We start from the raw sequence: 15232 nt of genomic DNA, 5'->3' as shown, positions 1-15232 counted from the left end.
CCTGCTTGAAATTAATGAGGTTTTCGGTGGTTGGAGAATTGCGAAGCAATCCCCAAGCTTTGTTTTGGTTTTTGCGTGCTTTCCTACATTCATCGTTCCACCAAGGGATGCGGCGCTTCTCGGTCAATCCGTTAGTTTGCGTAATACATCTCGCAGCAGCGTCAATAATAAAACATGTTAGATAAGCCACAGCATCGTCTACATTAAAATCAGCAATGTCATCGCCACATAAACATGTAAGCTCTCGGAACAGTTGCCAGTTGGCCGAGTCCACGTTCCATCGAGGAAAACTTGGCAAGCATCCATCTTGTTTTGTTGAGTTTAACATAATAGGGAAGTGGTCGCTCCCTAAGGGGTTCTTGAGAACAGACCACTCCAGGTACGGTATTAGTGTACTCGATACTATACTTAAGTCAATGGATGAGTATGTGTTATGTGTAGCGCTGAAATACGTTGGCTCGTTCTGGTTAAGTATAGATGCACCTGAAGAAAACAGAAAGTTTTCAATTAGGCGCCCTCTCGCATCGCAACCAGAGTCTCCCCACAAAGTGTTATGTGCATTTAAATCTCCGACAACTATATATGGCGGCGGAAGTTCATCTATATAATTTTGAAACTGTGTCTTGGAAAGTTGATAGCAAGGGGGGATGTAAATCGAACTAACCGTGACTAGTTTACCAAACAGTACTGCTCGGACAGCAACTGCTTCAAGGGAAGTTCGGAGGTTTAATTGTTGACAGGCAACACCTTTATCGACAATTATAGCGACACCGCCCGACGAGGCGGTAGCGTCGTCACGGTCTTTGCGAAAAACGGCGTATTGCCTTAAAAAGTTTGTGTTTCCTGATTTCAGATGCGTCTCCTGGACACACAGCACCCTCGGCCTATATTTATGAAGGAGCTCTTTAACGTCATCGAGGTTATGGAGAAGTCCCCTAACGTTCCATTGCAATATTTGCGTGTCCATATTGAGAAGAGGTTTGCGCTGTGTGTGAAGGGACTCTAAATTAGCTTACAGAGCCCTTGTCGGGCCCTGTGATGCGGGGTTTTTCTTTTTTGGAGCGATCGCGAGATTCGCGGAGCTCCTTAGGCGCTGGCGGCGCCGTCTGACCGGTTGTTGTGTCCATCGGCTCTTGCGAGGCGCTGGACACGCGCTCTTGCGAGCGCAGTGTTTGACGTGAGGGCCTCGTCTCGATGGACGAGACCTTTGAGGCCACGAGCCCGGAGGTTGATGGCCCCTTCTTGTGAGTTGGCGGAGCAGCGCTAGCTGCAGCCGCCGAGGGGGCGGATGGCGTCACTGCCGGCTCGCTGCTTGCGGGCCGGGCAGGCGCCGGAAGCCGTTGTGTCGCTGCCCCCTGACGCGCCACATCGGCAAAGGTGTTCTTGGGCATGTATGATACCCGCCTTCGTGCCTCTTTAAATGAAATATTCTCTTTCACTTTTATAGTAACAATTTCCTTTTCTTTCCTCCAGGACGGGCAGGACCGCGAGTATGCGGCGTGCTCCCCATCACAGTTCACACAGCGGACAGAGTTTTCACACGATTCAGATGTGTGTTCCAAGGCACTACATTTAGCACATGTCAGTCGGCCTCGGCAGTTCTGAGAGCTGTGGCCGAATCTTTGGTACTTGAAGCATCGGAGCGGGTTTGGCACGTATGGCCTGACACGTAGTTTGACGTATCCGGCCTCAATGGTCTCGGGTAGAACACTTGAACCAAACGTAAGAATTATGTGTTTTGTCTGAATCTCCTTACCATCGCGCCTCATCTTGATTCGTTTTACAGCCAAAACATTTTGTTCCTTAAATCCTTCCAGAAGTTCATCTTCAGTGAGCTCCAACATGTCGTCATCAGAAATAACACCGCGGGAGGTGTTCATGGTGCGGTGCGGGGTCACAGCCACAGAAAAATTTCCAAACGACACTAGATTCTGTAGTTTATCATGTTGTTTCTTATCGCGGAGTTCCAGAAGGAGATCACCGCTGGCCAACTTCGTCGCCTTGTAACCTGGTCCTATAGTCTCTGTCAGAGTCTTTGCAACAATAAAGGGTGAGATCACTCTCACGGACTTGTCAGTTTTCTCACTATGTACCACGTGGTATCGTGGAAAGTTCTCAATTTGTCGGCCAAAAAATTGGAATATTTCTTCGGTGCGTCCCCGTTTCGGGCGGCGATCAGCAAGTGCAGGAAAGGAGCTATCCATATATGTGGGATGAGTTTCGGCGGTGGCGCCAGCCACCCACCATGGAGCCCAACAAGGGGACGCTGCAGAGTCTGTAAGGGACAGGTCCTGCAAACGCCAACTGTACGCCACCACTATAACCAAATACATATACCCAAGGCAGGATATAATGCACAAGGTTAACCCTTGCTGCCCGCGAAGTCGGAAGTGAAAGGAAAATAAAGAGAGGACAGGAAAGAGTGAAAGTAAAAAAGACGAAGGTTGGAGGGAGAGAGAGACAGGAAAAGGCAACTACCGATTTCCCCCGGGTGGGTCAGTCCGGGGGTGCCGTCTACGTGAAGCCGAGGCCAAAGAGGTGTGTTGCCTCCGCCAGGGGGCCATAAAGGTCCAAACTCCCGGCTTCGGCTCAACCTCCAGGATCCCCTTTTCCCCGGACACGGCTAAGCCGCGCACGGTTAAGCGCGGGAGGGTCCAACCCCCATGTGCTCGGGTCCGTGGTGTCGCAACACACCAAACGCCTGCTTACGCAGACGCCCCTGCGGGGGTTCGTGATTCTCCTAATCAGCCTAATAGCGTTAGTGACCTTGGTCCCGAGCTTTCTAAGGGTTTCGCCGTTAGTGCCTTTAGACTCAATATTGAGTCCCAGGACCCTAATTTGTTCAACGATGGGGATGGCCCCGCCATTCTTCGTACGAATCTGTATCTCTTCGTACTCTCTCTCTGTGATGTACCCCTTGGGCGGCCTGCCCTTGAGGGTGGGTCTGTAAAGGAGAAGCTCTGATTTCTCTGGGGAGCATTCAAGCCCCCTGCCTGTAAGGTACTCCTCTACTTTACATGCCGCTTCCTGTAATTTCTGTTCTATCTCTCCATCACTGCCTTGCGAGATCCATATGGTAATGTCATCCGCGTACAAGGAGTGATTGATTCCTTCGATGTCATCGAGTTTTTCCGGCAATCCTATCATAATGAGGTTAAAGAGCATGGGCGATATCACGGAGCCCTGAGGCGTACCCGAACTACCCGTGTCCCTCACCTCTGACTTGAGTTCCCCCATCATGAGGGTAGCCTTCCTATTCGTTAGGAAGTCTCGGATGTAATTGTACGCCCTTTCTCCGAGGTTTAGGTGGCTGACCTGACTGAGTATGGCCGAATGTGCTGCTTTGTCGAATTCTTTCTTGAGATCCAACCCTAATATAGCTCTGGTGGACCTCGTTTTACTGGCTAGTATTTGATGCTTGATTTGCAGCATAACGTCCTGAGTAGAGAGACCAGACCGAAAGCCCAACATAATATTTGGATATATTTCGTTTTCTTCCAGGTAATTGTTTACTCTGATAAGGAATGCGTGCTCCATAAGCTTTGCGCAAGAGGTGAGAGATATGGGCCGCAGATTTGAAATATTAATTGGTTTGCCAGGTTTGGGAATAAGTATGACCTGGGCTTCCTTCCACTGTTGTGGTATAGAGCCCTTGGTCCAGCATTCGTTTATGTATTTCGTGATATTCTCTATTGCCTGATCATCCAGGTTTTTTATCATCTTGTTATTAATCCTGTCTGGTCCCGGGGCAGATTTCGTATTGAGGTTTTGCTGCTCTAATCTCTTGTGTAGTGAAGTCCTCATCCAAGGACACATTATGCTGTCCTTTATATCGCCCATGCTCGACTATTGGGTTGGAGGGAAGGTATGTAGCGCTTGCCTCGGCGATGAGTTCATCTTCCTTCCCTTTGTGTCCGTGCATAAGTTTTCGCAAGTTATGTTTTTGAGATAGTTTTTGATTGTCCGGATCTAGCAGGTATTTGTGTATACGCCACGTCTGGCCAGCGAAAATCTGACCATCCATAGCATTGCAAAACTCATCCCATTGCTGTTTGCATAACTGTTTGCTATGCTCTTCAATCTTTTTGTTTAACTCAGTTATTCGCTTACGTAGACTCCTATTGTACTTTTGTTGACGCCATCTATGTTGTAAAGACTGTTTCGCCTCCCACATATGTGCGAAACGACTGTCAATCTTCTCTACCGGTTGGTCCGGCGTGATAGTGTGAGTGATACGCTTACGTCTTTCATGACGTCTTTAGCCCATTGTTTTATGTTTTCGATCGGCTCTTGCTTCCTTTCGTCTCTTATTTTGCGAAACTTATCCCAGTCGATCCATTTAACGGCTTTATTAATTTCGGCATCTACGGTTTCTTCGATCTTGATTTCTATAATTCTATGATCTCTCCCAATGGTCTTCGAAGGTGTTTCTCCATTTGACGGTTACCACCTTGTTGACGATTGTTAGATCCGGTGTGGTATCTCTGTTGAGCCCGGTCCCTATACGTGTAGGCGAGGCGGGCTCATTTACGAGCGTTAACTCTGTATCTTGAATATCTTGCCATAGCATTTTGCATTTTACTCTCGCATAACCATACCCCCAAGCCCCATAGCTTTTTTTAACTACCGTAAGCACAGGCTAACTCAGCGTAGTGAATAATGTCCTCAAAACAGAGGCTCATACCCACTAGCGGATAACTGGTCGGTCGTAGGGTCTAAATAGGCCAGTAGCGCACCCAGGACCTCTGCCAGGGGGAAGGGTGTTGGTTGCACTTATATGTGTGTGTGTGGGGGGGGGGGGAAGCAAGCACTTTGCACAATATGCAATTTCCTTGCTTTAGCCAGAGGAATCTAACAGCAAATAAAATGCCTAATAATTCTACTGATATAATGACACGAAGGAGAATGACGATGCTCATTTCTTCAGCGTTTTACTCAACGTAATTTAAAAGTGAATGAATGAACACAAGATATGTGGTACAGTGTTTTTGTTAATCAGGAAAATTCGACCTCAAGCCACCTCCCAATTTGTAATGACAATGTGAACGGCGCACTGAAGGTACACGTTGGATTGGTGGACGCGTGGGGGGGTTAACGCGGCCTGAGGGGGGGGGGGGCGGTTTACAACACCCGAACCCCCCCCCCCCTGGTCGGTGCGCCACTGACATAGGCTAACTTCGACTCCCGCTGAATTCATGAAGAGGCGTGCAAGTGACTTGTTGGCGATTGACTACTACCAGTCACCTCGTACTGAAAAACTCGAACAGTCATGTCTTCTTCTGTGGATGTGGATCGCCGCGGTGTTGGCGCCAGCGCGCGCGGTCTGGTCACGTGTTCGAGAACGTGAGATAGGCAGAAGAAGAAGAAGAAGAAGAAGAACGTAGCAGCGAACGGGCGCTAGCAAGCAAGTCTACTCCACTTCGTCCTTGAGCTCCACAAAGCAAAAGCGATGTCCGCTAACCCACCGCCGTCACAGGAGAGTGGTGTCAGCAAACCGTCGACACTGCCTGCGCACGAACGGGAAGATGACGGCGTACCCGCTCGCGACGAGGCTTCGGTGCTCGCTAACCCCAGCCTTGCTACCTCAGCGCAGCCCGGAGGGAAAGACTCCTCCGCGGTTTCCTCGCTCAAGAGCCGCCGGCGCCGCAAAGGTCGACGGCACGCTGCGCCAGCGCCGAGTCTCGCTTCCGAGTCGCATGGAAGCGGCTTCGTCGTTTGGGAGCCGACCCAATCGACGCCTGCGCCGGCCGTGGTCGAGCCGCTGCCTGCGGACGAGTCGCAGCAGGTGAGTGAGTCGGACTTTATAAGCGAGCATGTACCCACCTTGAACTTCTTTATAGGGAAGCTGAAGTGGTTTTAGAATGTGACAATTGGCAACTCCAAAATCCGTTAAGTTGTACTGCAACACTGTCCAAATAAACAGATGGCTACGACATTCAGGTTCACGACGGCTCTTTCACTTGGCGGCTCAAGCTTCTCGTTTCTGGCGTAGAATCGAGGTGCTTCGTCGTCGAAGCTGAAAGGGCCCTTGCTGCCGAGGACCTTATTTTGATCGGTCTCAAGGATCGCAGTGACTGTACCGCGGTCGTTGCGCTGTGCGTGCAAACGTCCAGCCTTTACAGTGAGCTGGTGATCTTAAAAAAGAAATGTTTGTGCGTAGCGGGGCCTCCGAAAGGTGCAAGCACTTGTTTGCGGCGTTGCTCCACCGCTACAAGGCGACACATTCACTGTTTTCGACCTTCATAGGCTACACCGCACTGTGACTCGTGTTGCAGTATATCACGTAGCATCCCGCGATATACATATATGCAGTAACATTTGTCGTGCATTCAGTAAGGCAAATACGGCTCTGTGCACTGATAGAACGAGGCTAGAAGCTTTAGAGTTGCTTGGTGAGTGTGTCTTGGGATAAAAACAAATGAATTTTCTCTTTATAGTTAGCTGATCCGTGTGATAAGGTAGTTTGCGTCTGATAACTGGCGCTGGTTTGTGCTTGCAATACGCAGTGCTCGAGGTAGAGTCCAGGCTTGGGAATACAGCAGACACCCGCCACCCGTAGGCGTTGTCGAATCCCGGTGAAACATGAAAAGTAAATAACAGCCAATCGGACAAGGATGTGTTTCTTCCAATAGGCTTCCGAAATTTAGCGAGGGTTTTCTTTTGACCAATGTCACTTTTATTAGTGTAAATGTTTGGATTGGAAACGAATCGAACCAATTGTAATGGAATTTGGCTGTGTGCACAGTGTCGAAAAGCAAACTTGCAGTGCTGCTGTGCAGTGCCCAATCCTTGAGGTGAAAGAACCCAGCGAGTGGCGCAGTAGATATCGAGAAACTCAAAATAATTTCGCGGCATTCATGTCTGCTTAGACAAGTTCCGTGACGTTTAAGTACTACACTATCTTGTAAATGGAGTTAGTGTAGCACCACGACCCTACAGTTGCACTATTAAAAAAAAAAAGGTTGTTTAAGTTGCGATTATGAGGCACGCCGTAGTGGGGGACTCCGGAATAATTTGGACCACCTGGGGCTCTTTAACGTGCACCTAAATCTAAGTGCCGGTTGTTTTCGTTTTTCGTCCCCATCAAAATGCGGCCGCCGTGACAACTTGTAATAACTATAGTTGGTAACGGTAGAGCTAATAACATTACTGAATAAACAAGGTAGTCACTATTACTAAAGGGTATCAGCTACCTATTCCAAGCGTAGTTCGCACCACCTTGTAAAATGTTTCCAGTGTATAAACGCATTTGTCGAAGCCACTCTGGCATATTCCATGGGTGAAATAAGCCAGATCAATTCTTAGCGTTCGAACAATTCAGGATGCTGTTCGAGCGTTTTTGCTCACCACCACAGAGGACGGTAAGTCCATGTTTACGTGTATATTCAATAATGGTCTGGTTCTCTCTGCGAGTCAGTTCCTGGGTGTTGCGAAGAGAACGCATACACGAAACTAGGACTCACTCGCCACACACAAGGCCTGCATTGTATGCTCTGCAATGCGTTGGAGAAGTCCGGGAGCTTAGGGAAGAGGTGCTTAGAAGTTTCCAGTCTACATGAGTGATGTTCAGTGGCCGGTAGAGTCGGCGAATACTTCAACGTTGCATCACAGATATTGAGTCCTATTCCCTAGACGGTATTCATGCCGAGTGACGAGCCTTCTTCAATCACGTAAAAACTGACTGGAAACAAGCTATGTACGTAGCGGACGCTTGCAATTGAATGTAAAAAGTTTGGCATATGGTGCTTGTAGAAGTTTTAAAGATATGAGCTTTTGCAAGTTCAAGAACGACATGGTCGCGCCGGTTTCAACAACAAAATTCCGTTCGCCTTGCCTATGTCAGCGGAAATCTGCTACAAGGATGCCTGGGCATTCTTCAACGTTTAAAGCCGTAAAAATATTAGGCACAATGCCTTTGTAGACCTTGGGCATATGTTCCTGTGAGTTATTACAGCGCTCTTTACGAGTTGCAACACGGCATACACCCGTCAGTTCTTTGAATTTTACAAATGACCAGTGCCATGTTTCTTCTAAACAGGGTGCTACCAGTAGTCGGACCGTTGTTAAGTAATTTTCTTGTGTAGGCGCTGCCTTGCGGCCATACGGGCACTGTATGGCAGCGTGGCAGCGCCTACACACACACACTCAAAAATAAAAAGACAGACTCGCACGTTTCTACTTATTGAGCGCGATAGTACTTCTTGCCCTGTTAGCACCCACCACGGTGATGTAGTGGCTTTGTCGCTGCAGCTGCGATAGTGAATGATAGCAGAATGCTGCTGCGATAGTAGTGTTCTGTATAGCAAATGACCCTGCTATCTTGTGTTGCAAGGGCTCTGTCAAGGCAGTAGTGCTTCTCGCAAATGTTTACCACTGACAAATTTAGTATATATGTCATCCTTCTGAAATGTCTCCTTGGTGTTCATAGTGTACTTTCTTAGACATTGCCATAATCATATTACACATACGAATTTTACAGTGACTATATTTAAGCTCCTTTACAGCCACGCCACCATCAACCTCTCGTAATTCTTTACTACATTGCCATTGCCACTACGTTAATACTAGCTTGGCGCTCATTCGCTATACTTGGGCCCTTGCGCCACAAAACGCCAATTCATCAATCAGCAGCAGCATTGCAGCTAGGCCCGAAGGCACGGGATCAAATCCTTATGGCGGCCGACGCATTTCCATGGGGCCGAAATGAGAAAACGCGCGCGCACCGCGCATCCATCAAATCACACACACAAAAAACGATAAGACGCAAACTCTGAAAAAAAAAACGATAAATGTGGAGACATGCCAAGAAAATAACAAAAAATAGCATAAAATAAGCTGGAATTATGTCACTTGGGTACAAATGAAGTCCTCTTGAATCTTAGGTAGACTGCTATATATGTAGCGAACGCATAAACATGGTTCCACTCGTTAGACATTCTTTGAAGGAGTGAGTTTCGTACGGAGGAAGTGTTCCAGTGAGTTTAGTAATGTGAAAGCCCGTTACGTACTGTGGAACAGAGACGAATTCGTTACGCAGTGAACTATCATGGCATATTTGGTGTCTTAGCGAGGAGATGAAAGTGACCTCTTAGGACAGTGAAAGTCCAATGACGAAATGCGAAGTATGGTAGATGAAGGCTAGATTTCAGGTCAGTTGCGCTTACAGTCCGCTTTCGGGTTTGTAAACTGCCGTGAAAGGCGTTGCAAACTGAGGGATAATTTTCAGCATCAATGTCTTACAAATACGACTAAGAAATTGTTTTACGACCGCTCTTGATGCGTTTCGCTTACGTTTCGACACCGATTGTTTACCGTAACGAGCCTGATGGAACTTGTTCCTCATTATCTGAGTTTACCATTATTAGTTAACGTGGTGCAACTGTTTTACTTTAATGTTCTAGCTGCAACTTTCCTTCTTATAACTAACCATGTGGTGCGAGTTTAAATTTTTTCGCTCACACGAAGCTTTCTTAAATTACTACTCTTAGAATAACAACGAAATGTTTTACTCCTTTGAGGATATGGTTATTCTTCAGTACATGACTCAGAATGGGCTGCCAAATTTGCCTAAATTCATGTATGTTCTCCTTCATATACGTCCTCAGGAGAAGTGTTTCCCGTGACTAGATGCTTTGTATAAGCTAACTCCTTGGTTGCTTGCAAAGGCTACCGCATTGGCTTGTTTCCCGGCCAACTAATCTTCAAGCGTACGGTATTAATTTCTGCGGTTTAGGTTGCGAGCAGGCATCTTCAAAGCCAGTTCGCACAGCTCATTAGCACGGTAACGATTTCAACAGAACAGACGTTGTTGATGTAATTACCTCTGTACGTACGAAGCGTAAAAATGCTGAATGTTGTACAACCATTTCTTTACCAGCGCGCGTCGCCGGCTCCTGACAAGCCTGCTCCAGAGACAGCGTCTACGTACGACGAAGTCAGCAGATCTCGGACGCCAACTAGCGACCAAGCGGTCAGCACACGTTCAACTGCAGCCAGCACTGCACTGACATCGCCTGCGCCGCCGTCCGTGATTCCGACATGCATCGAGCCTTTTCAGCTACCGGTCCTGGTGAAGGTTTCACCTCTCAAGGACACGACCCTCAAAAAACACTACATGCAAGGTTAGCAAACTGATCCCAGGGCTGCTGTGGTATCCAAGCGGTAAATGCAACGCGGTGTGCTATCACACCTTCGTAGATTGCAATGCCAGGGGACGGCGCTCAATGTCGCTTGCTGCCGTCAGGTGGTACATAAAAGAATGAAACCGTAGAGTTGAAATATTACGATAATTACCAGCAGCGAAAATCGAAGTCTAAATATTTGAAAAACTACACCATAAGAAACCCGAACCGTTATCTGAAAAGTCATCGGTAAGCTGGTGGTTCGAAAAGTGGATTTAAGCGGTAGGCATACGTTGGATGCATGCTTACCGAAGGCTAAGCGCGCCGTGGACTGGTCGGAACCAAGTTATAGCGCGCACAATAACACTTTGACGCAGGTAGTTGCTTCGTTAGCGAGTGCTACTAATTTTCAGAAGGTTTCACAATGAGTTCATGACGGTTTTCATACTCCTTGCAAGTTTCTGTAGCAGAACTGGACGCAATTAAATTACCTAATACGAGGAATCGAAGAATTTATAGTGTTTTAAACCCCGCGCGTGGCACAGGCAGTCGTAGGAGAAGGCTATGAATTAATTCTTACCTCTTTTTTGGTAACAATTATTGAACCGCCATGGGAATGAATGCGCTCGCCGCAGCCGGAAATCGAACCCGGGACCTTGTTCTCAGCAGAAAAACGTGGTAGCCAACGAGCCACCGCTGCGATTAGACCGAAAGAAGTGTGTCCTGCACAAGCCTGCTGGCGTTCAGCGCAGCAGCAGACTTGCAGGTAACAACGACCATGTAAAATCAATAGGCAATAAAGCCGAGGAAAGCCGAGGTGTAATTAGTATTGTTGAAATATAAATGTAAAAAATAATAGTTTCCTTGCCTGTTGGCTTTATGTGGTCGTGATTAGCAAAAAAAAAAAAAAAAAAAACATCCGGCAGAACGCATCTCACAATGACTGTCGAGGGTAATGCGTTTTGCATTGAACCAATACAGCGACACGACGTATTGCCACCGTCGAAACGAGTTATGTATGAGGCGTTAACTCTTTTGCCTCTTTCGCGCTTTCCTAAGAACAGTCTGCGCCATCTATCGAGGCCGCCGCGAAGCTCGCGCGTGGCCTCCGAAATGCATTGTGCGCTGGTTCGTGCGAACTCCGAGAAACGCGTCATGCGGCGTCCGGGCTAACCTTTAGCGCTTCTTTCTGGGCACGCTGCGTCGTCTAGTGGGACTGCCGAGAAGTCCGCACGTGACCTCTGAGACGAGAAGCGTAGCGCGAAGGCGCGTGCGAACCACGAGAATCGTTCGTTCGCTTGCTGCACACGCAGTGGGACATACTCGGCGCATTCGTGTCGCAACTCGCTAAAGCATTGACGTCAAAGACGTCCGTTGAAAAGCGGCACATACCCAATGGATTTGCGACGCAGCCTGCTCAGTCGTCGGGTTGCTGTCCTTGAGGAATCCCGCCTGACGTGCGTTTGATTGTGCCCAGCATCGGATGAAATTGAAGGATTGTTTTAATGCAAAAGCATGTTATGCCTCATTATGAGAAAATCCAGCGTTGTCGTCGGCAGCGTGACAGACAGATGGTACCAAAAATGGCCGACGGCGCGAAGAGTAAAAACACGTAAAAAAATCTCGGATTGACGTCAAATTTGCCACGCAGGTTTCTGTAAACAAAGTCCGTTAATGGAATTGAAAAGAAAACTTGCTACATTTCGATCTGGGTGCGAATCGAGCCCGGGCCTCCGTTGTGCGAGACGAGCACGCTTCCCCGACGCCACGGTGGCTAAATTGGTGGCTAGACCCAAATTGACGAAATTTGGGTCTAGTGCGTGCGTCATTGCAGACGTCACGTCACTGCTTCGGTCACTGCCTCCCACGTGTCAATCGCTCTTCGGATTTCATCGGTGCTGTGTCTGCTGCGATGTACTGTCGACGCCAAATCATGAGTGTATAAAATGAGGTCTGCCTGGTGCATGCGTCATTGCACACGTCACGTCGCGACCTCCCGCGCGTCACTTGCTCTTCGGGTTTCATCGGAGCTGTGCCTACTGGGGTGCTCTCCAAAGCGTCTACCTCAGCGGCAGCTGTGAAACGTGGTGCCCACGGAAGCACGCTTCAAAAACCAAAGCAAGGGAAGGCAACAAAAAAATCATGGTTCTGCAACAAAATTGTCCCAATGTTTCCGGTCTGTGGACAACGTATACGCAAACACACACGCACGCACGCACTCACGCACGCACGCACGCACTCACGCACGCACGCACGCACGCACGCACGCACGCACGCACACACACACACACACACACACACACACACACACACACACACACACACACACACACACACACACACACACACACACACACACACACACACACACACACACACACACACACACACACACACACACACACACACTGATTCAGCAGAAAGAACTTCAATGCATGTCGAAAACATAAATCGAATACTTTTCACCTAAGCTATTATAATGCTTTCGCGTTCCCACACGTAAGCAGTCTTAAGTTTTTCTGCTGAATTTTTTTTTGTTATTAAAGAGGTTCATTGAAGACCAGCACAGACCAAAGTAGCACATACTCAGAATTCGAAGTCGGCTTTAAAGAGTTTCGTTCAGGAGCCGTACATGTGTATACATTGCCATATACTTAGTGACCAAGTGGGTCCGACTGTTTCGAATTCTGTTCCTTCAGCAAAGCAGCCCGATGCGCTACCCATTCGACGAGGATTACCCAGTGAAGCAAGTAGGCGGGAAAAAGGCGAGAGACATAAAACATACGTAGCCCTCTGAAAGAGTGTGAAGTACCCTAAGCATATACTAACGCAAAAAAATCGAGCCCCGCTGTTTACCTCTGCTCGTCCATTCAACGCGAAGGTCTCGAATCTGACAGGCCTGATGCCATTAGGTAGCATACGACGGTTTATTAGTCACGTGCCTTCTCTGCTCAGTTCACGTGTTACGGGATGCCATCGGGTAATACTGAATGTTCCACATCCGCCAGACGCGGCCCAGTGTCGCGCTGGCTAACGCTCCCAGGCCTAAATCTAGTACACATAAACACACAAGATAGGGGATAGATAGACGGCCATCAACATAGCACAATTCGTACTGCAATGCACGGGTAATGCGGAGGTTGTGGGTTCGTTTCTCACCAGCGATAAGTTATTATTTAATGTCATCATCATCATCATCATCATCATCATCATCATAATCATCAGCCTATTTTATATCCACTGCAGGTCGAAGGCCTCTCCCTGCGATCTCCAATTACCCCTGTCTTGCGCTAGCGTATTCCAACTTGCGCCTGCAAATTTCCTAACTTCATCATCCCATCTGATTTTCTGCCGACCTCGACTGCGCTTCCCTTCTCTTGGTATCCATTCTGTAACCCTAATGGTCCACCGGTTATCCACCCTACGCATTACATGGCCTGCCCAGCTCCATTTCTTCCGCTTAATGTCAACTAGAATATCGGCTATCCCCGTTTGTTCTCTGATCCACACCGCTCTCTTCCTGTCTCTTAATGTCAGGCCTAACATTTTTCGTTCCATTGCTCGTTGTGCGGCCCTTGTTCTCGCACCGGTAGAATGCAATAATTGTACACTTTTCTTTTCAACGACAGTGGTAAGCTCCCAGTTAGGATTTGGCAATGTCTGCCGTATGCACTCCAACCCAATTTTATTCTTCTGTAAATTTCTCTCTCGTGATCAGGGTCTCCTGTGAGTAATTGACCTAGATAAACGTACTCCTTCACAGACTCTAGAGGCTGACTGGCGATCCTGAATTCTTGTTCCCTTGCCAGGCTATTGAACATTATCTTTGTCTTCTGCATATTAATCTTCAACCCCGCTCTTACACTTTCTCGGTTAAGGTCCTCAATCATTTGCTGTAATTCGTCTCCATTGTTGCTGAATAGGACAATGTCATCAGCAAATCGCAGGTTGCTGAGATATTCACCATTGATCCTCACTCCTAAGCTTTCCCAGTCTAAGAGCTTGAATACTTCTTCTAGGCATGCAGTGAATAGCATTGGAGAGATTGTGTCTCCTTGCCTGACCCTTTTCTTGATAGGTAACTTTCTACTTTTCTTGTGGAGAACCAAGGTAGCTGTGGAATCCTTGTAGATGTTTGCTAAGATATTCACGTATGCCTCTTGTACTCCTTGATTACGCAATGCCTCTATGACTGCCGGTATCTCTACTGAATCAAATGCCTTTTCATAATCTATGAAAGCCATATAAAGAGGTTGATTGTACTCCGCAGATTTCTCGATTACCTGATTGATGACATGGATATGATCCATCGTAGAATATCCCTTCCTGAAGCCAGCCTGTTCTCTTGGTTGGCTGAAGTGTTGCCCTGATTCTATTAGAAATTATCTTGGTGAATATTTTATACAGTACTGAAAGCAAGCTAATGGGTCTATAATTCTTCAATTCTTTAACGTCTCCATTTTTATGGATTAGTATAATGTTGGCGTTCTTCCAGCTCTCTGGTACACTTGAAGTTGTGAGGCATTGCCTATAAAGGGTCGGAAGCTTTTCAATTATGATATCTATTCTCCACCATCCTTGATTAAATCGACTGTTATTCCATCTTCTCCAGCAGCTTTTCCCCTGGACATGTCTTTCAAGGCCCTTCCAACTTTATCGATAACTATAAAAGGAGCCTCTGTATGCGGTTCATCACTATTCGAAATGAAAGTAGGTTGGCTGTTTTGGGTACTGTACAGGTCAGTATAGAATTCTTCCGCCGCTTTTACTATGTCATCGAAATTGCTGATGATATTACCATGCTTATCTTTCAGTGCATACATCTTGCCTTGTCCTATGCCAAGCTTTCTTCTTACTGATTTAATGCTGCATCCATATTTTACGGCTTCCTCAATCTTCCCCACGTTATAATTTCGAATATCCCTTACTTTCTTCTTGTTGATCAGTTTTGACAGTTCAGCGAATTCTATCTGATCTCTTGAGTTGGACATTTTCATCTTTTGTCGTTTCTTTATTAGGTCCTTTGTTTCTTGGGAGAGCTTACCTACTGGTTGCCTTGGTGCCTTACCTCCCACTTCAATTGCTGTTTCTGAGATGAACCTAGTTACGGT

The 15232-nt window shown here is 47.4% G+C and overlaps 1 protein-coding gene across 1 annotated transcript in view; it reads left to right on the top strand.

The window, feature by feature from the left end:
* The first annotated feature begins 5449 nt into the window (after positions 1 to 5449).
* Positions 5450 to 15232, top strand: part of LOC125947211 (neprilysin-like) — a 29551-nt gene continuing 19768 nt past the window's right edge. The window contains exons 1-2 of the mRNA XM_049671615.1: positions 5450 to 5785; positions 9878 to 10121. Of these exons, the coding sequence (XP_049527572.1) occupies positions 5450 to 5785; positions 9878 to 10121 (580 nt within the window). The remainder of the gene's footprint in view (positions 5786 to 9877; positions 10122 to 15232) is intronic.

This window comes from Dermacentor silvarum, chromosome 7 (assembly GCF_013339745.2).
Source record: "Dermacentor silvarum isolate Dsil-2018 chromosome 7, BIME_Dsil_1.4, whole genome shotgun sequence".
Lineage (NCBI taxonomy): Eukaryota > Metazoa > Arthropoda > Arachnida > Ixodida > Ixodidae > Dermacentor > Dermacentor silvarum.
The sequence above is the reverse complement of the archived record's forward strand: the minus strand, read 5'-3'. Positions and strand labels throughout refer to the sequence as shown.